Source organism: Nipponia nippon, unplaced genomic scaffold (assembly GCF_047370975.1).
Source record: "Nipponia nippon isolate SJK-2023a ecotype South Korea unplaced genomic scaffold, ASM4737097v1 scaffold_12, whole genome shotgun sequence".
NCBI lineage: Eukaryota > Metazoa > Chordata > Aves > Pelecaniformes > Threskiornithidae > Nipponia > Nipponia nippon.
The window spans coordinates 15,368,667-15,389,515 of record NW_028262313.1 but is presented as its reverse complement, the minus strand read 5'-3'; the positions used below and the strand labels follow the sequence as shown (position 1 = coordinate 15,389,515).

At 52.9% G+C, this 20,849-nt stretch overlaps 1 protein-coding gene across 1 annotated transcript in view; it reads left to right on the top strand.

Annotated features, from left to right (window-relative positions):
* Positions 1-9,200: 9,200 nt before the first annotated feature.
* GPC4 (glypican 4) overlaps positions 9,201-20,849 on the top strand; it is a 69,819-nt gene continuing 58,170 nt past the window's right edge. Inside the window, exon 1 of the mRNA XM_087749001.1 lies at positions 9,201-9,561. Coding sequence (XP_087605127.1) covers positions 9,201-9,561 — 361 coding nt within the window. The remainder of the gene's footprint in view (positions 9,562-20,849) is intronic.

Below are 20,849 nucleotides of genomic sequence, written 5' to 3'. Positions count from 1 at the left end.
TGTGTCTCCGGAACATGTGTGCTGGCTTATGGGCTCTGGAAAATACCACCCGTAGGAGCCGGTGTCATTGTCAATGTCACGGTATCGTCATCCCAGCAGCGTACGAGCTAGTGAATGAGTCTCCAAGGCAGCCAGGCCTGCCTTAGAAACCAAATCAAATTTAAAAGAATTTTTAAATTAAGAAATAATTAATTTGGAGTTCCATTCATCCCATCTGGTTTTGCATGTTTTGGGTGTGAGTTTTTAGTTTTCCCACTGCAGCTGTGGGACTTGGGAAAAAAACCCAACTCTTTAAAGAGCTGAGACAACAATTTCAAGTACTGGGCACTTACGTGAAGTATTGTGAAACCTAAATTGGAAGAGCTCAGCAGCGCTGATGGTTACTTTCAGACCTGTGTCGCAGAAGAGGAGCGAGCACACAGCTACCTGGTGCTTCGCGTTCTCAACCGAAACAAAGATGATGTGAGTCAGAATGAAATTTTCCACAGAGAACATTTGCTTGGCCATTAATACCAAAAACTGCTGAATGGTGGTTTTTTTTTTTTTTTTTCCCCTTGTACGAGAGCCTGTGATGAGCATCCGTAGCATGGGCTCTGCGGGGGCTGGTTGTTTTTTTGGGGACAGGATGGTGAGTGGGCTGCAAGGAGGAGAGATGGTGATTTTGCACGCAGGCAGTTTCAGAAGCGAGGCATGAGCGCAGCACAAAGGTGATGTCCCTGGACCTGCCGTTTCAGACCGAGGTGGAGCGGAGGAGGTGCAAATCGTGGCTGTAACAGCCAGCGGGAAGCCAGGTCCCCCAGCAAAGGGCTGTGCGGCTGCTATTTTGCAGACCCATCACCCCCCAAGTTACTCCCCAGGGCAAGGGGACATGGGGCTGTGCCCAGCCCTGTGCTGGTCATCCTGGGGGGGTTCCCAGCCTCCGCACGGGGGATGCTGAGCACTGCTCCTGCGTGGGCTCGGGAAAAATGGAACGAGGAGACAAGAAAAGTCCTTTCTTCTCCTCCCTTTTTTGTTTTTCCTTTTTACCCCATTTTTTTTTTCTTTTTTTTTTTTTTCCCCCCCATCCTGTCCTGGATGTGGCTGGAGGCCGTGGGCTCTCCCAGCCCATGGGCTGGATTTCCAGGGGACGGGAGCGTGCAGGATGGCCGGCCTCGCCACGCAGCCCTCCGCGGCAGGGATGGCCGAGGCAGCACATCAAAGGGGCAGTGGCTGCTCCCGCCATCCCCGTCTCGTGTGGGGCACGCTCCCAGCCCCGTGGTGCGGGACCACCCACGCCGCCCCGCACATCAATCAGCCCCGGCTGAATCTCGCCACTGGCCACCTCCCTGACCCCACTATCTCGCTCCTTTTCCCCTGGGATTCAAGTGCAAATGCCTCGGGGCCGTGGGCTGTACAGCCCCTAGCACCTCGAGGCTCGCTCAGGCTGATGCGGGATCTCCCTCCAGCTGCAAGACCGCTATGTCCCGGCTGATTTACAGCAGGAAACATCGACCTGCAGGCTAACAAATGGCTGATTTTTTTTTTCCTTTTTTTTCCTTTCTCTCCCTCTTGATCAACTATTGCAATAAAATGACTTTCATTTTTTCCCCCCTCTTTCTCCCCAATCTATGCCCAAACTGCAACATCGGTTAAAAATATCATCTGTGAAAAGAAAAGGCAAATAATAAGCACATCAAAGCCAGCTGCCTGGGGCCGGTTGGTTGGGAGCAGAAATAGGGCTAGGCCCTGGGCCCATTATCTTGCTGATATCTAATGCCACCACTTCAGAGTGTGAGAATGGAGCCTTTTTTTTTCGCAGCCGAGCGTACCGGCCCCGCTGGTGTTTGGGAGCACAAAGGCCGCCCATCCACCCCAGCTCTCCAGACAGACTGTTGACATGTTGCTCTCAGATTTCATTCCTGAAAATCTGGAACTTTACGCCGAACAAATAACATGATCTTTTTCCTTCATCTGGAAAGGATAAAAACAATTGCTGGCACTTGGAGCAGATCGCTCTTTCTTTTCCTCCCTCCTCCCTCCTGGCTTTCCTCGCAAGCCCCGACTCGCTACCCGCAAGTCACAACTCGCATATTTTCATTTGAAAACTTTGAACCACGGGGGGTGAGGGGCGAGAGCAGAGGGGAATGAAAAAGAAGATTAAAAAAAAAAGGATTGCAAGCAGCCCGATATAACCATGAACGTCTGGCAGCCCGCGTGCTGCCCCGGCCCCGCTGGGTGGGGAGGATGGAGGGAGACGCAAAGCGTTTGCTGCCTGGGGGGACGCGGGCAGGCGCTGCCCATGCTGCTCGTGGAGGAGCCGTGCTCGGCCCCGCAGCGCATCCCTGCTGCGGGGTGGATGGTGCCCGGCTGCGGGCTGCCCTGCGGCGTCCGTGCAGGGGCCAGGACAGCGGGGAGGGTTGTACCCTCTGATGGGCATCGCACCTGGGATGGGAATGTGAGCTGTGGCTATTTGGGTTCAAGGCGAAGTCTGGTGAGTCTTCCTCAAGGAGCAGGATTGAGTCGGCACTCACCCTGAGCCCCGTTCTCCTGGGCTGCTCCTTCAGGGGTTTTGTTTTCGGCATGGCATGGTTGGGGAGAGGAGCCGGATCAGCCCGTCCAGCCCCGCTGCCGGCCTGGTGAGCTGGGGGGCAAGTGGTGGGCGCACTGCCAACACCTCCTGCCTGCAGCAGTGGTGATATGAAGTAGATTTTGTTTCCTGCCACCCGTGCAAGCACACATACTTTCCCCTCTGTGTTTACAAATTTTTTTGTACTTTTTATTGTTTTGAAAATAGCCTTTTTGTTATTTTGAAATAGCCTTTAAACAGAATGAAGAGAGTGCCTGGGGGGTAAAAAAAAAAATCATTATTTTATCATTATTTATTTTTATTTATCATTATTTTATTGACACTGAAGCCCCGTACAGAGCAGGATTGGGACAAGTCCTGCTTGGAGCCCGTGCTCCCCCTGCTCTCTTGCTGACCCATTTTGGCTCCTGTGTCCCAGGTGATATTAAAGGGGTTAGCCACGTCTGCTCTCCTCCGCTAACGAAATCCTCAAAGGCGCTGACGCGCATCCCTGCTGTAACGAGGCAGATGTCTACAGAGGAAAAGCTTGCTGGACCGGTGCCCAGGTAGAAGGGCTTTGAGGGGAATGAAAGGCCCTAGATGAAGTGCTGGGTGCAGTAATTAGGATCTCTGGAGCTCCATCTGGCAAACTCACACTGATATTTCCAGGTCCTAAGAAACCAACTTTGACCTCTCTGCTGACCATCACGGTGCGGCTCCATCCCTGGACAGCCACAGCTTGACCTGCAGCACAGCACCAGCACTGCTGGTGGAAACCAACCTCCCACCTGGCGGGAGCAAGTGCCTTCTGCGGTGATGCCCGGCATCGGAGGGGACCGGGACAGTCTTGCTGATGGCTGCAGAGCAATGGGCTCCCACTTCCCCTGGCTCTGCTCCGTGGATTTTAGCTGGCACGAGGGAGCTCAGGTAATACATAGATATTACTCATTTTTTAAGCAGTGCCAACTGGCTGGGTTATCTGCTGCTCTGAACATGCCTCTCCCCCTCTCTCTCCTTTCCATGGTAGGAGATTATTTCCTGCTGCTCCAGGCAATGTTTGGGATTGTTCCCCTCTGCCCCAGGTCCGCAGCGACGGAGGCCACAGGGCTAGCAGGGCCACTGACAGCAACCGGGGCCATCTCCAGCCGTGCCATGCTGGCCACATGTGCCAAGAGCTCTGGGCTCTGCGGAGAGCAGGGTATGTTTTCTCCATGTACAGGAGATAGGAGAAAATAAATACCGGGCTTGAATCGTCGCCCAGGAGGTTTAGGTTAACCATTAAGAAATGCTTTTGTGCAATAAGATCCCAAGTCGGTAGCTGGGACAGGCTGTGCAGTCTTGATCGAGGAGTGCTTTTGAGAACAGAGAGGGAGGGGACAGCTCGAGGTTGGTCCTGCTGGGCCAGAGAGGGAGGCATCAGGTATCTGAAGCTTTTTCCAGTCCTAATCTCCGCAGCTCCGGGGTTTTGTGAGCCCACTAGCTGGGTGACGTGCTTATCTGCGGACTGGGAGACTGCACATCTAACAGGCGAGACTAACCTGAGCGGGCAGGCTGGAGCGCGTGGGCTGGCTGTGCCACTGTTCATAGCACCCACAAAACAACTCCTAAAAGGGGAAAAAAAGGCAAAAAAAGCAGTCCAGGCAGTGATGCCTGCTGTAAATATAGCCCAGAGTGCCTGGGGGAGGGCTGAGCAAGGGATTGCCGCTTGGAAGGGATGGACATGCAAGAATGACGCGTGGGTTTGTTTCCTCTGTCATCCCCGAGTTATGCTATTCATCTTCTCCCCTGCCCTCCAACTGCTGCTCCCCCTCCACCCACCCCACCCCATGCACTCCCACCCCCCCTTCACATCTATAGGAAGATTATGCGAGTGTGGATGGAGAATTAAATGTCGTAGCTGTAATTCACACCAAGAAAGGCCTGTGTGAGGCAGGCACATGGTCCCCGGAGGGTCCCATCCTGCCACCCAGCCTCCTCGGCGGCAGCCAGATGCATTGGGAAGCCGACGCAGGCATGGGATGTAGGGCCACCCAGGGCAGGAAGGATGGGGACATGTCCCCAGGGATGCTGGGCTGCGGGAAGGGGTGCGGGTGAGCCGGTGCCGCTCCCCTCACGTGCCACCGGCGCGGAGCAGGGATGCCCCAGCCCGGCTGCCAGCATAGGTCTGGCGAGCCACGTGGTGGCCATCAGGGAGACATGGCCCAGGGACCCGCTTTGTGCCCCCGTAGTGGGGGAGCAGGGAGGAGAGGAAGCCGTAACTAGCTCTGGAGTGACGGTGACTGACGTTCGCTTGTCGGGAATCTGTTGGGGAATATTTTTATCCGCTGGGTGTGAGTGTGCTACACGTCAGAGCCATCTGCCACACAGTAATTTTTGGGAGAGCTGGGAAGTGCAGGCATGAAAATCTGTGAAAGTGAGTGCATTCCTGTGCCCTTCAAAGCTGTGTGTCCCCAAGTCTCCTCCCCATAGTGTCCGGGGACAGAGCTGGGACAACTTTTTGTCCTGCTGGGGGAGAGACAAGCTCTTGCGTTCCCTAAAATGGAGATGGTCTTGAGCTCTGCACAGCAAGCCCCAATCGCTGCAAGCCAGTTTGGACACAGGAATCTGAGTGAAACCCTCGCAGCAGCCTCGTTGTACACCCAGCCTGTTCGCCCCTGCCCTCTTAGCATCTTTCCATCTTGCTTCAGCAGGCACAGCACCTCGCACCCTGCCGTGGCAGAGCCTGGCTGGCGTCAGCCCCACTGCAGAAGGCAACGAGGAGCTAACCCACCCCTTACCCCAGAGCCGAGCAGCTACTGCGGGAGGTTTCTGTTCGCTGGACCCTAGGATAAAAATAAGCGTTAAAAATAAATGGAGACATCAGCCCATGCCGAAACACCGGATCTGCTTCCCCTAAAATATCAGGCTGTTGACATTTGAAACCTAGATTCAGAGCTTCATTTTGCAACTAGCAGAATCCCCCCATCCTCGTGACAGATGCCCTGGATTAAACACCCCCCAAATTTGTGGTATCTGGGGTTTTATCAAAGGAGACTGTTTCCACTCGAGCCTCCCTTGTTCCAGCCCGACCACTCTGCCGCAGGAGAGCCAAAGTGCCTGGTTCGGGTTTACAATGAGCCGTCTCCTGCTGATGAGCTGGAGCTGGGAAGACACGCCTGTCCAGTTCCCTTTCAACACTCTCTAACCTCCTTGTGGCCCAGGCTTTCCTGCCAGAGTGTAGGATTTAATCACCCTTAATGATAGCCAGCCCAAGGATTGCATTCAACCAGGTTTTCCTAAAGGGCTACATCTAAAATCTTTATCCGAGTACAACCTCCCAGTAAATTCCATGACAGATGACTGGAAACACTGCAGGGCTGTGGCAGACCTCTGGCCAGCACCCGAATTAAATCAAACCAAAAGCTTAAGCCCTCATAGGACCCCAGCGGGATTTTCAGATGTAATCGGTGCTGCTGCTGGGCTTGGGGTTCCAATCTGCTGCCAAGATTTGTCGGTGCTGGAGGACTGCCCTGCTCCCGCCAACCTGAAGTTAAAACCGATCCAGCGAGTTCCACGTAGGTGGGAATTACTTGTATTGATTTTTAGTGTAAGCCGGTACATCGCCGATGTGGACTCGGTCAATACCAGTAAGATTTATGCTGATTTAACCACACCCCATGAAGGGTTTGTGCCAATTCCTCTAGAGCGAATTCAAAGTGGTTTTAATTAAACCAACATAACTTTGTTGTGTGGATGAAGGCTCGGGCAGGAGCAGCATGGCTGAAGGTCTGTGCTGGAGAGGAGAGGTGGCACACCGGAGGAAGGTGAAGAGAAACTGCGGAGGAACCGGGTCTCCTCTGGTTTCTCCTTCCCTACCCTTCCTTCTCTCCGAAAAGCTGGCAGGGCTGCAATTTTTCCACTGAATGAGATGACGGAAATTTGAAATGCCAAGTTGTGCAAGGCCCGTGGCATATGCTGGAAGAGGCTCCGTGCAGACGCAATGCGGGTGATGTCACCTTGTCTCCATCTCCTGCACCGGGGCCAGCGCCGGCTGTGCCAGCGGGTCTGTGCCGCAGCCGGCTCTGCCCGGCCCAGGGGTGCCCGCGCTGGTGGCGGAGCCACGTTGGGGCTCCCCCCAGATAGAAGAGGAGGCTTGCAGCTGGTTTTGTGAGCGGGCAGAGCCAAAACGGCTCTGAAAGCCCTGCGGGCAGCACGGGCTCGGCTCTGCGCAGGTAGGGGAGATGGGGACGCGAGCCCCGTGCCACCATGGCAGGCCTCGGGGTATCTTCTGGGGCTGGAAAAGAAACCCTGAGTCTGGGGGCAGAAATAACTAATGGGGAGAGAGGAGAGTTTTGGGGGAGGTGGGAAGTCAGAAGTTTTTTTGTCCTGAAAAAAACATCAATGTCTTTTTAAAACTAAACTGCAAGTTTTCCCCTCTGCTTTTCTCTGTCTTTTTCTCCTGGGCAAGGGAAAGAAGTGGGAAAGAGGAATCGCTCGAGCGGTTTGGGGTGAGGGGGCTGAGGAGGTTCTGCCAGATGTGAGAAAACGCTGGAGAAGGGGAAAAACTCAGAGAAAAATTTCCTTTATGAGAGAGGCTACTTTTCTCTTCCTTAAAAAAAAAAAGAAAAAGAGTTTTTCATGAAAAATTTCAGGCAGTCCCATTGTTTTGCTGTAGCCTTTGATTTAACTACTTGATCAAGTATTCGACAAAACCCTCCGTGTTTTTCAGGAGGTTTCTTAAATCCTGCCGAGGTATGGGATTATGAGAAACAACAAATGGCAAGCTGTCTCTAACCCCACAGACTTTCTCACTCTCGTTTTCTCTCTCACTTTGGAATAAAAAATGCAGTGCTCCCTGCTGAGTTCTCTTTAAAATTCACATTGTCTCTTCAAATAAAGGCTGGGAGGGTGAGGTAGTGCTTTGAAAACCAGAACTCAGTCATACATTGCAGGGCCAGATCCGAGAGGATTATTCTCTCTCAGGACACTTTATAACTTCATGAGAACTTCTGGCCTGGCTTGTCTCACCAGCTCGGTGTGCCTGGCCCCGGCGGAGGGCAGGATGACTGAGATCCCTACACCCCTTTCCTACAATCCATCCAGGATGGCTGGATTGGCCCCTGGAGACTTTTTAAACCCTGATAAAGCAAACTCCAGCTTTGCCCCTAGGGATGGCTTGGCCCATTTCCCATGCCGGCAGGGGATGCTCCCTGCATCCCGGCCGGAGGGCCAGCCCCGCCACAGCAGGAGCCTCTCCATCGCAGCTGGCCCAGGCCGGGCTGCGATAACTCGGCTTTCCATCGCTTTTGGTTTAATTTCTCGACTGCAGCAGCCTGTGCTGCCCCAAGGCTGCGGTGAGCTGCCGGCATCGCCGCTGGAAAGCTCAGAGCTGAACAAGCGTCTTGTTCCCACGAGAAGTGCCTGGCGGGGCAGCGTGGCCGTGCTTTGCTGTCGGCGGGCTCTCACCGGGGCAATGAATAGAGGGTCTTTTCCTCCCGACCCGCCTGGCTTTTCCCTGACAAAAGCTTGAGAGCAAGGGGGTGAAGCTGGCAACTTCCTTTGCTGTTGTTTCAGTCTGTCCTTCCCCAATGTGGCAATGAGAGAAATGAGTATAATAAAGGAGCATATTGAAATGTAAACCGCTGCACGTTTCTTTTTTATTAAATGATGCTATTGCCAGGCCATTACACTGTCACGGGGCAAATTATACTGTGCCGAGACACAGCACCGGGCGCAGACACACAGACGCTTCAGCAGGACAGAGCTGCCTGTGCAGTATCTGCATCCAGGGCACACGGACACCGAGACCTCACCGTGCCAGACAGGGAGCGAGGTCTCCTGAAGCAGACCCTTTAAGTGACATTACAGCTCCGTGAAATTGTGACAGTGCCCGTCATTCTTGCCGTACTATTTCTGTGATTTTCAGTAAACAGAAGCAAGCAGCAATTGCTGCGCTTAAACTGCTGGTTTTAGGGTTTAGTGGGGCTTGTTCACATCTATGCATGTGTCTGTGTGCAGGGCTGGAGAATGAAGGAGGAAGAGTGGCCAGAGCATTTTGGTGTCTGTGTTCCTCTCTGTCCTGCCAAACTCTTGGAAACAGAAGATCAGTGAAAAACCACTCGGTTTTGATGAGTCTTTCATGCACATAGTTCAAACCTGTCACAGCGATGTCAAAATTCATCAGCTTCGTGAACCTATTAGACCTGGAGCAGAGCTGAACCATCTACTTCTCCAGTTAAGGAGGAACAGCCAGCCCAGCCCTTTCCAGCCCCTGCCAGGGGATTTCGCTTTCCCCGGCAGGGGACTTTGGATGGGAGCGTGGATGCCGGGTGGGAACTCCCCGGGCCGGGGGGTGCTCAGCCCCGGCTCCAGGCTGCGGCCAGCCCTGCTGGGAGGCGAGGAGCTGGGAGTCGCCCGGGCTGCGGGCAGAGCCGGGGGCCCGGGCGGCGGCGGGGGCGGCGGTGCAAGGGGAGCCCGCCCGGGGCCAGGCCGGCGGCGGAGAGGGCGGGCGGGCGGGCGGGCAGCGCGGGGCTCCGCTCCGCCTCGCTGGGCGGGCGGATCCCAGCTCCTGATTTTCCCGGGGGCTGCAGAGGCTTGTCCCGGCCCTGCGCGATCCTGCTTGGCTGCCGCCCTCCCCGCCTCCCTCCTCCTCCTCCTCCTCCTCCTCCTCCACCCCATGTGCTTCCTGCCGGGCCAAGTTTGCAGAGCGCCGCCGCACGCCGGGCCAGCGGAGCGGAGCCGCGGCGGAGCGGGGTGCACGGCAGCGGGCGCGGCTCCTGCGCGGCGCGGCGGGGCAGGCTCGGCGGAGGGCCGGCTCCGGCCTCGGGGCGCTCTCGCCCGGCCCCGGCGGCCCCTGCCCGCCCGCACCATGCCGCGGCGGCGCGGCTGCCTGCCGCCCCTCCTCTGCACTTTAGCCGCCCTCAGCCTGCCGCTGCTGCTGGCCGCCGAGCCCCGCGCCAAAAGTTGCTCCGAAGTGCGGAGGCTCTACGCCGCCAAGGGCTTCAGCCAGAGCGAAGCGCCCAGCCACGAGATCAGCGGTGAGTCGCGATCGTCGCTGCCGCCTTTGTGCCGCCCCCGGCCCGGCTCCCCCCGGAGCTGGGTTCGGTTCGCCCCCCCGGAGCTCGGCGCTCATCTCGCCGGGGCGCTCGGAAGGAGCCGGGGCGGCTGCCCGGAGCCCGGGGCGGCGGGGGGGACCGCGCCTGTTGCCGGCTGGGCTCCCCGCCGCCCGGCCGGCGGGCGGAGCGGAGCGGCGCGGCGCGGGCGCTGCCCGCCCTTGGGCCGCCTTTCCCCGGCGGGGGAGCGCGGCGGCGGGCGGCCCCGTCCCGTCCCGCCCCAGGTGCCCGGCTGGCGAAGGCGCGGGGAAAGGGTTTCTTCGCGCCCCCCCCCCCCCCCCCGTTTTTTTTTTCTTTTTCTTTCTTCCCTCCACCTTCGTCCCGAGGTACTTGCGCATCCAGGGGACAGGAGTGCTCGCAGCCGGCAGCAGTAGGAAATGGTAGCTAATGTGCTCCCACCCAAAACATTTTATTCTTTTTGTTTCATCCTTCATCTCCCTCCCAGGGCCGCTGCTTTTATTTCCCCTCCTGAATGACCTACTGGACCGCATTCTCCGCGGAACAAAGGAAGTGCCTTTTTAGCTGGAATCCTCGGAGACCACCAAGGACTCCAGCTCATGCACTGCAATTTCGCACTACTTTCAACAATAACAAAAATGCATGACTGAATGGCTGAAAAATGTGGAGTGTTAGAGGCATTCATTTCGGTCTAGGACACTGTCACAACACAGACAGACCCCAAGTAAATACCTTTAGACGGCTAAGATAGAAGCTGGGGGTAATCTTTACCATTGGTGTGCCCTCCAGATATGCATACATTATCCTTTTCACTGACAAAATGATTTCAGCGCTTTTACATTGTCAGACTAATGATATGCGTTTAGCCTACATCTGTTTGAATAAAATTGTGGGTGCGTTTACTTCTCCAAGAAATATTTTAATGAGAAACGTCTGACTGGTTGCAGTTAAAATGCTCTCTCCCCTTCACCCTCCCTGCTTTGTAAAATGGTCTCTAATAAATAGGCTGGGATTTGATTTGAGTCCAGCCCTCATCGGTGTAGGATCGGGACGTGAGCAGGCTTCCTCGTATGTCCAGAAGGTTTGACCTAATCCTTGTTTTATTTATTGTCGTTTAAGATGACTTGATGAGCTTTGGAGGATGTTGGGAGCAGGTCCTGCTGACAGGGCTTCCATCTGAGGCTCTAAAGCTGTTGTCTGTTTGACCCTGTGCTTTTGAAATAAGGGGTCAGAGAAGTGTGATAAGCGAGGTAAGATTATTTTACAAAAGAAGGGCTTTCAGCAATGACACGCTGAAAATATCTGCTGGGTTATGTTGCCTTTCCAGGGGTGCAGGGAGTGTGTGTCTGGCCTTGCTTGGAAAGCAACAGGTCTTGCAAAGTTATGTTTTAAATGTCATCCTGCCCTGCAGGGTGTTTCGGAGAGGATGGTGGAAGTCTTTAAAGGAGGTGTGTTGTGTACAGCTTTAAAGCGTGGTGTACCTCAAGTGCGACTTAAGATTAAACCTCGAGTGGGGTGCTACACCTGCTGCAGTTTCACGTTGCCCCTGCAAATGCGTGTGGTTTTGGCGTGCGTTGTGTTTAGAGGCTCCGGATCCCCTCTCTCGCCGCTCAGCTGGCGTACGCGGACGGGCAGGTGGTAACTGCTCACCCCGCTGCTGGTTTTTGGCTTTCTGAGCATGTGGTGCTTCACCTGCCATTGCCTTTGCAGGGCTGGCACAGGGAGCCGGGGTGCTGCGAGCTGGGTGGGAGACGCCGCCCGTGATGATGCTGGAGGCTGAGGTCTGACGCCAGGGCGAAAGGTCTGTGGTCTGCATTGTGTCCTGAAAAATGAGGTGCTTGCCAAACCTTTGATTTCAGTTGGCGTTTCAGGTGATAGCTTTGTGTTTTCCTTCAGGTGGGGAAGTGAATTGGAAAGGCAGTTGGAGCCTGGCTAATCGGTGAGAACCAGATAAATGTGTGTGGGAAAGAGCTGTGTGTTTGGATGAGTATCCCGTTGGGGTGATGGTGGAAGATGGTGATTTCTGCTTGGTAGCCCCTCTCTGCTTGCTAAACCGTGGCGGAGAACAGGTTGGAGAGGGTTCAACAGGCTGCGATGCTGATGGGATAACATACGGAAACATGCTGTACTGGCATGAGCTCAAGCCTGAAGTCTGTGAAGTTCTGCTTTAGATTTTTGTACCGGTTTGGTGGATTGTGCTTTATTCTCCCGTTCTCCTACAGAACTGCTTTAAATCACAGGGCAGAGACAGAAACTTCCTATCACCTTTCCAAAAAGGTGTCCTAAAAGCTGTGGCAAATTAGTTTCTGTAAGCGTAATGACTTCTTTACTGTCAAAGCGGGATTACTGATCCTACAAAACGTTGGCCTTGAACTGTTGCAGCGAAGCAGCTGGGCAGCGTGGGCAGATGTGCCCCTGCACCGGGCTGCGCGACGGCAAGTGAAACTCATCCCCGCCGGATGGGCACAGGAGTCGCTCAGGGTTTAGCAGCATCTCACGTGGACTGTTTTGCCACGTTTATCTTCTCCTGGAGCAGTAGGTGTGTGCGCAACTTTTTTTTTCTCTCAAGAAAGGGCCCATTCCAGCAATCTTTTTATCTGTATCATTGCTATTTCAGTCACATTAAATGGCTATTGCTTGTCCATAATTACCTAGGAGTTCAATTTAATATTTGTTTAGACCAGCTTTGGGATGTAATTAGAATATGCATAAATGGCAGGTTATATCTTGCTGAAGTACATAAGCATTTCTGAAAGAAGTGTGCAGCTGGTCAACTCATTGCTTGCTTGGCAAGAGGTGTATAATGTGTTATTTGTAGTGTGGAACATATAGAAATTGTTTCCTTTTATGTTAACTTGGTGTTAGAGGTATAAAGACAGACTGTTGGTAGAAAACTGCATGGAAGCATTTCCTAAGTCATGGCCCATTGGTACTGCGTTGTATCGGAGAGGTCGTTAGTAGCTTCTGCACCTATAGCCCTTTCATGTATACGTTGCAAAGCACATGACAGTGGTGAGATGCAATCTTGCTGCTGTTGGTGGAGAAATCAGCGTTTGCGTAGAGTTGATGTAGATGGTTGGTTTGTGAAACTTGACTCTTGAAAATCTCTAGATAGTAGGCAGCGTGGGGAGAGCACCAGCCTGTAACTGGTTTTAAGATTACTTTAAAAGTTTCCTGAGGAAGGGGCCCATCTCGGGAAGGTCTTGGTCCTACAGCCTGTAGCTGCTCACTTTGTTCAAGCGCTACCTGGAAAGTATCATTCCGTATTGAACCCACGTGTCTCGGGGCTGTGGTGGTGATGGAGCAAAACTCCCCGGGAGTGACTGTCTGCAGGGGCCGCTGACACCGGTTGGTCTGGTGCGGCTGCAGAACGAAATGCAAAGTGAGCTGGTGTCGGTGGCATCCGGAGACCCACAGTAGGTGGCTGTGATTTTAAAAACAAGAAACCCCAACGTTTCTTTCAACAGGCTCCTTCTTGCCCTCAGGTGTTAAACGGATGGAAATTCCTTCCCTTTTCCTGCTAATTGGAAGAAATTGATGTTTCTTTTCCTGGATTGAAAAGGAGAAAAAAAAAATCTTGCCTGTTGGTGGAAAGCGTTATCAGTTAACCTTGGAATTTCCTGCAGAAGTGTCATGCCTTCCCTCGCTGGCACTGCTGTCCTGCTTTCGTGGTGGCTTGCAGGCAGGCTCGAGTGCAAGACGCCCTGTTGGAGAGCACAGAGCGAGCCTGGAGTCTGCCTTTGCAGGCAGCTGGGCACAAGCAGTACTCCGTGTTCAGTCTTAGTAAAGATGCTCAGTGTAATCTTTCTCTCTGTTTAAACCAAATTAATGGAATAGCTGCATTCATTTGTTGGGAGCGATGGAGAGTGGTTCTTTCACCGTGACAGAGGAACTCACTTGGCCCTTGATTTTTTGACTCATGGGATTTTGCCCAAAGTAACTTTGGCAGGGGTGCCCTGATGTCCTGCTGCTCGCTCGGCGTCGGCGTGTTTGTGGTTGTCAGCCGGGTGCCATCGCTGATGCATCACCCAGATGTGCCACCTCGGTCGATCGGGAAAGTTGCTTTGTTGGCATTGCTGTTTTATGTATAAAGTTCAGCAAACGCTTTTCTAGTTTTCACGTGCTTCTCTTCCATGTGGCCGCTTCCGGCCGAGAAATGGTTTCTGGATCTCGTCCAGGACTGTGTTACTCGTGCTGTCTGGCACTGCTGAGCCTGTTGCAGTCAGTTTGCACAAGACGGCTCCTGGGCTCGTTGGGGTATGAGAAGTACCAGATAATACCTGGTCCTCCTCGCCATCCGTTTGAAGGTGTGGAGCTACCTGGCCACCAGCTGTAGCTGCTTGCGATGACTCCTGTCCAGCGAAGGCAGTGGTCCTTGTTGGGCAGGGTGGTTTCTCCTGCCCGGCATGCGTTAATGGAGCGATTGCCTGACCACCCGTGGGTGGGGAAGTGACCGTTGGAGAACGTCCTCACGGCAAACGCAAGTGCTGGCATGGAAAAGTAAATGAGAGAATTGCTTGAAGTATTTTTAGCTGCTTCTAATGTCATTTAGCAACTGGAAACAGCGGGAGGGGGGAGCTGGCAGCATGCAAGTCGCCCGCAGGCCACTGGCGAGTGCCCCGGCATCCGGCGCTGGCGGCCGGGTGCCTTGGCGAGCGTTGGCGAGAGCCGGCGGCGGCCCCCGGGTGACTCACGGCTCCGGCCGCCGCTCGCCTGGGACTCTTTCTCTCTGTAAATCTGCAGCGCAGGGTTTTGTTCGACTGCAGCAGCACGCCGTGTCCTAGCAGCCGGCAGCGTGAAGCATGTGGTTAGCAGCAACTGCTTGCAGTGGTCCGGGCTGAGTGGGAGTATCGTTTTCCTTGGCAGACACTTCATAGAAAGTTCTGTTTTTCTGCCAGAATAAGCAGTCATTACATTCCATACAATTCATAGTCAAATTATTATCTATTGTTAAAATTGCCTTAATTATCAGATGTTTCCTTAGACATGTAGCTGTTTTTTAAGAGGCTGAATAGAAGTGTGTACATTGTGCAGGAGGCCTGAGCTGCACAATGTTTTCAGTACTGTTTTGTAGTTTCAGGGAGATTTTCTGTGGCTTTCGAATGTCAACAGACTTTTTATTCTCGCTAAAACGGCAGCAGAGCAAGGCCGGCACGGCAGCGAGGCGCTGAGTTTGCCTCAGGTCTGTGCCTCTCCCCTGCACCACGGTATTTATCCTCGATACCTGTGGACCCAAGGAAGTTTAGGCTGAAGCATCGCTGCTGCATGCGAGCAATAGGTGTGAGATGGCTCTGATGGGAGAAGGTCCCAGACAAGCATCTTCTGTCTTGGAGGCGCAGGTAGCATCTGCCCAGGACCTCTGTCAGGAGGCTGGAAGGGTCCCAGGTTATTCGGGGGGGTGGTGTCCATGGTCTTAGCCTGCTCTGTGGTGCTGGCTGGTGGCTCGTGCAGACCCCACCGTCCTGGTTATGTGCAGTGGGTTGCCAACCCTGGCAGTGCCCCAGAGCCGGCGTGTGTGGATGGAGAAGGGCTGCCAGTGCTTCTCAAGAGGTGACGGACACGTGGTTCTCGCCTCCACCCATTGCCCTGATAAGCAGAGAGGCACTCACCATGGGACTTCCATGAATGTGCACGTGTGTGTTGAGCTGCAGGGCTCAATCAATATCTCCCTCCTGCTCTCCTCCTCAAACCATGGGATGGAGCATCAGGACTATGCCGTCTGCTCCAAATCCTTCACCTCCTCCCAGGAGAGGAGCTACCCTCTTGGACCGATTCCTTGCAATTCCTTGCTTTTGTTCTGCCTTTTTTTTTTTTTTTTTTTTTTTTTGGGCAAGGAAATTCTTGTTAGCCAAAGAGGTCAGGCTGCCAGCTCTGGTCTCCGGGGCAATAACCTCCTCGCATTCCTCACATTCCTCCTGCCTTCTCTTTCTTTTGAGATTATGAAGATAACTTCCTTCTCCCATTGCTAAGCAATTCGAGGGCCCGGGAAAACTCTTAAATTTCCCTCTTGCTCCCTAAATTACCTTGTGTGCTCCAAGATGCCCCATAGCAAACCCTGCCGGTGCCCTGGAACGGGCAGTTTGTGCTGTTTGCTGGCATTTGTGCATCTCGGGAAGAAAGCTGCTGCTTGTATTATTTTTTTAATTGCCAAGCATTTTAATTAAAAGAGAATGACTTTGTTGTAGCCCGTCTTACCTGTTTCCTGCTTTGTTAAAGACTTTCCTTAGTGTTCCATGAAACTATTTCGCCTTTCCAGCAGAGATTTCGGGCCATTGGTGTTTTTCTTTGCCTGTGCAGCATGCGTGTGGCCCTGCGGAGGCTGCGGCTGAAGCACCATGTTTGTTCCTGGGGATTTTCTTCTCCTTTACTGCTTTCTGGTTTGGGAAAGGCGCTCAGATAAAAGCAGCACGTTGGGAAGAAGGGAGCCGGTGAGGAGGCGTCGGAGGCTTCACATGTGTGGGGCTGGTGGCAGCCGCGTGGGCTGTCCGCAGGCTTTGCCCTCGCAAGGATGCGGCTATGGTGGGTTTTTTTACGACACCGTTTTCTGTTTGCAAATGGCCATGGCCAGTGCAGGTGTCTTCCCCACCGGTTCGTGCCTTGCGGTCCGGCACGTCTCGTGTCCCTGTGGGGCCTGGGAGAGGGGTGAGGTGGGATGGGGAAGGGGTGGTGGTCCCCAAGGGCAGCGGTGCATCACCTCACTGGCAAAGTGCGGTGCTTGAAAGGATGGAGATGGTGCTTAAAAAGTGTGCGTGGGGGGTACCTACCAATGGGATCGGCCTTCGTTAAGGGCTGCCCAGTGTTGATTTTAATGTGAAATTAGGATTGTTGTGCCTCTTTCCGAGTGTAAAGCATTGCCTGACTTTTCCTCCCACCCCAAAAAAAGCACTCTTAGGAGTACCTCTTTTCTTGTTGTTCATTTTTTAAGCAGAATAAGAAAATCTGTTCGTTTTCCACCTTTCTACTCATATTTTCTGTGGCTTACACAATCGGTGGCCGATGGATTTGTGTGAGTATCCTGTAGGGACTTCTCTCCCTGATGGTTTTGGTGTAGGAAAGGTACATGGACAGCAGAGAGGAGCTGTCCTGAGCGAAGGATTTTGAAGGAGTATTTATCTTAATGTTTCCAATTTAGAAGTTGAGAATTGTCTGGATTTTAAGCAAATTCAGATGGGAGCAAACAATGATGAAACGTTTAAAATATGTTTCAACATTTTTGTGGGAACAGGAACTGCTCTTATACAGGCGAGGCTGCAGCTTTCGGGAGGTGAAAATATGTGGCCCTTACACATTGTCAGCATTGTTGCTGCTTTTTTTTTTTTTCTTCTTTTTTTTAAAAATGCTCATAGGAAATTGGCTTTGGTAATTGAGTTTCTACAGAACCACAACATCCAATAGCTGTTCCTTTCCAGGGGTCACACTTAGGTTAGTTTAAGCAATGTGCAGTCGGTTTAACCTCTTGTGGTTTGTAGTGCTATTCTAGAAATTACTGGTGATTTGGGGTGTGTTAGAGTAACAACTTCACAGGAAAACCCAAATGTCAGGGTGTCTGGTTTTCAGAGAGCCCTGACTGCTCGCCCTGTGAATACCGGGCACCTCATGGTACGTCCCTCGAAGGGATGTGCTCCCACCGGAAAATGTAGTTAAAGCCTTTACGGCCCGTTGACTTTCCTTTTGAAAGAAGCCGAAATAACCCTTGGCGAATCGTTTACCTACGTTGACCTATAACATCCTCCTGTGTGGAAGCACCGTGCAGAGCCCGTGCTGGATGCTCGGCGTTGGGTCGCATCGCCCTGCACGGCCGGTCCCCCGGCAGCAGCTCTGATGGAGAAGCACCGGTGCCCTGGGACCCCCAAATCCCAGGGTTTTAGAGGATTTGCTGGCAGCGGAGGGCCAGCTTTAAGAAATTATGAGCTGGGGCTTTAGCTTGGTAGCATTGACAGTTTGGTATAAAAAGCTCTGTGTTGCAGGCTGCGATGACGGGGTGATAAATCACTCTTGGCTGGTGCTACAGGTTCTAATAATGGTGTTTTAAAAAAATTACATGGGTTTTAATACAAACTTTTTGCTTCTTTGTACTCTCCTCTTTTTAAAGAGCAGAGCCTGTTTTGATTCAGCATTCTTGGAACATAAAGAGGGAGCCAAGATTTTTACTGGGCTGAAATGCAGTTTTTTGCTTTTCCTACAAACATGAGGATCTTGTTGGCGTGTCTTTAGAGCCGACTGGCTGGCAGCGTCTTCTTTACAAGGGAGCTTGCTTGCTTGTTTGTTTTAAAGGTGACTTTGCCCCCTGGAAGATTAAAGAGCAAGCAGCTTCACTCAGCTCTGGTGAGTGCTATTAGAAGGAAATTTGTGATAGGGAGAGACTTGGCATGACAGCAATAAGGGGGAAAAATAACCTCCTGCACCCTCCCTGGCTTTCCTTGGCCCGTTCCCATGGGAGGACAGGGCATTTATGTGATCAAAGAAACCAGCACAATTGTAAGCCTGATGGAAAATAATTCCCTTGCCAGGTACGTGCAGGCACCTGGGCAGGCTTTACCTTTGCTCTGAGTAGTGCAGGGTGGATTTTTTTTGTCCACCTGCCAACCTTTGGGTTTCTAAAGCATGGTGGCTGGCAGTTTTGGGGGAGCACAGGGTGCCTGGTGGGACGAGGCAGTGAGGCACCAGTGGCAATGCCCCGCTGCCAGGGCAGAGGCACCAGGAGCGGGCGGCTGGCAGAAACCCAGCATGCAGATCAGAGGTCAGAGGGGTGCCACTGGTTTGGTTTGGACTGGAGGAAAACAAACAGGCTTCCCCTTGAATTTTGGCTCGGTTCAGAGACGGAGCTGAGGGTGCCATAGGACCGTATACTTTTCTTCTCAGTGGGGGGAAAAATGGCTTTGATAGTGTCTGCTAATGGTTCAGAGCTGTTTACATAATAATTGTGGTTTGCTTTCATTAGCTCTCATAATGAGATTGCTTTCTTCTAGTGCAATCGCTTGCTGTTTTGGTTTTACATGCTCCTGCCTCCCTGCTCCCTGAGCACGGCAGCAGGCTCGCGCCGGGGCGAGGAGGTGGCGCGAGGGCTTTAAGCCTGCCTGGCCTCCCTTCCCCGGCTCCGAGCACCGAGGAACGCTCACAACTTGTCATTGCGAAGGAGAGGGGTCGAAGGGGGCTTGTATCGCTGGGACAACTTCTGGAAGACCGAGGTAGCGGTTTGGAGCATCGTAGCAGTTTTGGAGCATCATAGCATCTTAGTGGAGCTGGGTTTAAATCCGTTTTGGGTGATTTCTCAGTACAGTGCTCATCTTCATATTTAAAACCTCTTGGTTTTAGCTGTTAGCAAGGAAGAGAATCCACTGACCTGCTTCCACCAGGAGGAAGACGCCAGGTCCTTTCGCCTCCAAGTTCCACCGTATCAGAAGCCCTGATCTGTGACGGTTGATGTGCATCACGGATATTGTTTGTGTATACGAAGCTACCGGATTAACTGCGGCAGCCTAACCTTGATACAGAACTTGTGTGCTGCTGATGTCTGAGTAATTGTGAGCGGCGGCGTTGCTGTACGACAGGCTGCCAGCGCCTGCCTCCCGCAGCATCCTGCCATCTGAGCAGCGGTGCTGAGAAACTGCCGGGTAGCACCGGGGGATAACACCCACTGCTGAGCTCTTATTAAATAAATAATGTCACCGGGAGGAGAATAAAATAGCATGAGCACTACCTTTTGAAAAGGTAAGTTTGGGTGTTGTTTTGGTGGTGGTGGTGGTTTTTTTTTTTTCTTTTGAGGTTAATAGCAGATGCGCTATGGTTTCAGAGCAGCGCTGACAGCAGAGCCGAGTGCTGGCAGGCAGGGCACGGCCAGCATAGCTGACCCGCCGAGCACAGCACTGCTCCAGAGCAGGATGAGTCCCTGCGGGGCAGTGGGTGCTGTCGGGAGGGTGGGGGGCTGCGTGAGATGCCGCTTGCCTGTCCTGGGGGATGCACACCCTCTCCTCTTTGGCTACAAGTTGCCATTTCTTTAGAAATATACCCCAAATGATGTGCTGCCAGTGGTAGATGAAGGGCTTGGCTGCTGGAGGGAGGGCCCAGGCAGAGGATGAGCTGACCCTCTTCTTCTTTGCAAAGCAGAACTTCTTTTTTTGGGGGGGGGATTGGGGAAGGTGGCACTGCTCTCGGCCACTTGGCTTCTGCTAATTAATGTGAGTTAATTGGGGTTGGTTGGAGAGCCATGGCTTGGTGGGTAGAGGAGGCTCGAAGGGCCGGGGCTCAGGGCTGCTTCTGCCCTGTTGAATCCAGCCCGCCAAAGGGACGTGGAGATCCCGGTGGCAGGCGCCTAGCTAGCAAAACTCCGCATAACTCAACCCTCTGCTTTATTAAAGGCTCCTTTATACCACTTTTTTTGCCATAACCCCTGTGAGAACAGCCAGCCTTTTCAGCAGCCTGAAACCTCCCTTACCGGGAAGGCTCCCGTGCGGGGAGCAGCCTGGCTGGCACAGTGCTGCTCCAAACCAGCTCCAAAGCTGCTTTGGAAACACAGTCTGCGAGCGGGCGAGGATGCCAGGTGAGCCTGGTGCTCCCGGCCGGCCTTTGCCAGCCTTGCCGAAACCAGGGACCATCCAGCTCGCTGGCCAGCCGGCTCAATAGGATGCTGAAAAATAGTTGTGGCGAGTAGGGGTTAATTTCTAGGTATCAAAATATGCATAAAAGGTTAAAGGAGACTTCCTCCTTGTCAGTGAATTACGGCTTTAAAATATTTGCATTCTTTCCTGAAAGATTTAGGAATAATTATATAGCACTCAGGGGCAAGGCATTGCCAGATAAACTTAACAACTCTATAATTTGTACTCGAGGCAGGGTTTCCTGTAAATGATAGCTTTGTTTAATTTTACAATACTGCTTCCAAATGTTTGCCGGGTATGAATTGCCAGCTAAACTGGACTTGTGAATCTGGAAGAGTATTTATTTGTTTGTTATTGCAGACAATAAAAGCTGCTGTATTTGGCCAAAACTTGGCATCTCCTTTAAAACTTCTAGGCATCCCCCCTCAGGCAGGTTTGGTGGGGTGGGCGGCCAACGTAGGGTGTGAGCAGCTTTCCAGCTTCTCCGAACAAAGTCCCTGAGCTGCTCTAGGATCTCCTCCTGCTCTGCCTTTCTTTTTCTGGGGTTGGGAAAGGAACGCTGCAGTCGCAACACACATACTTTATTTCCATTACTCAAAGCCGGAGTCATGCATAGTTACAGCCAAAGACACTTCAGCAGCTCTGGGGATAACAAGA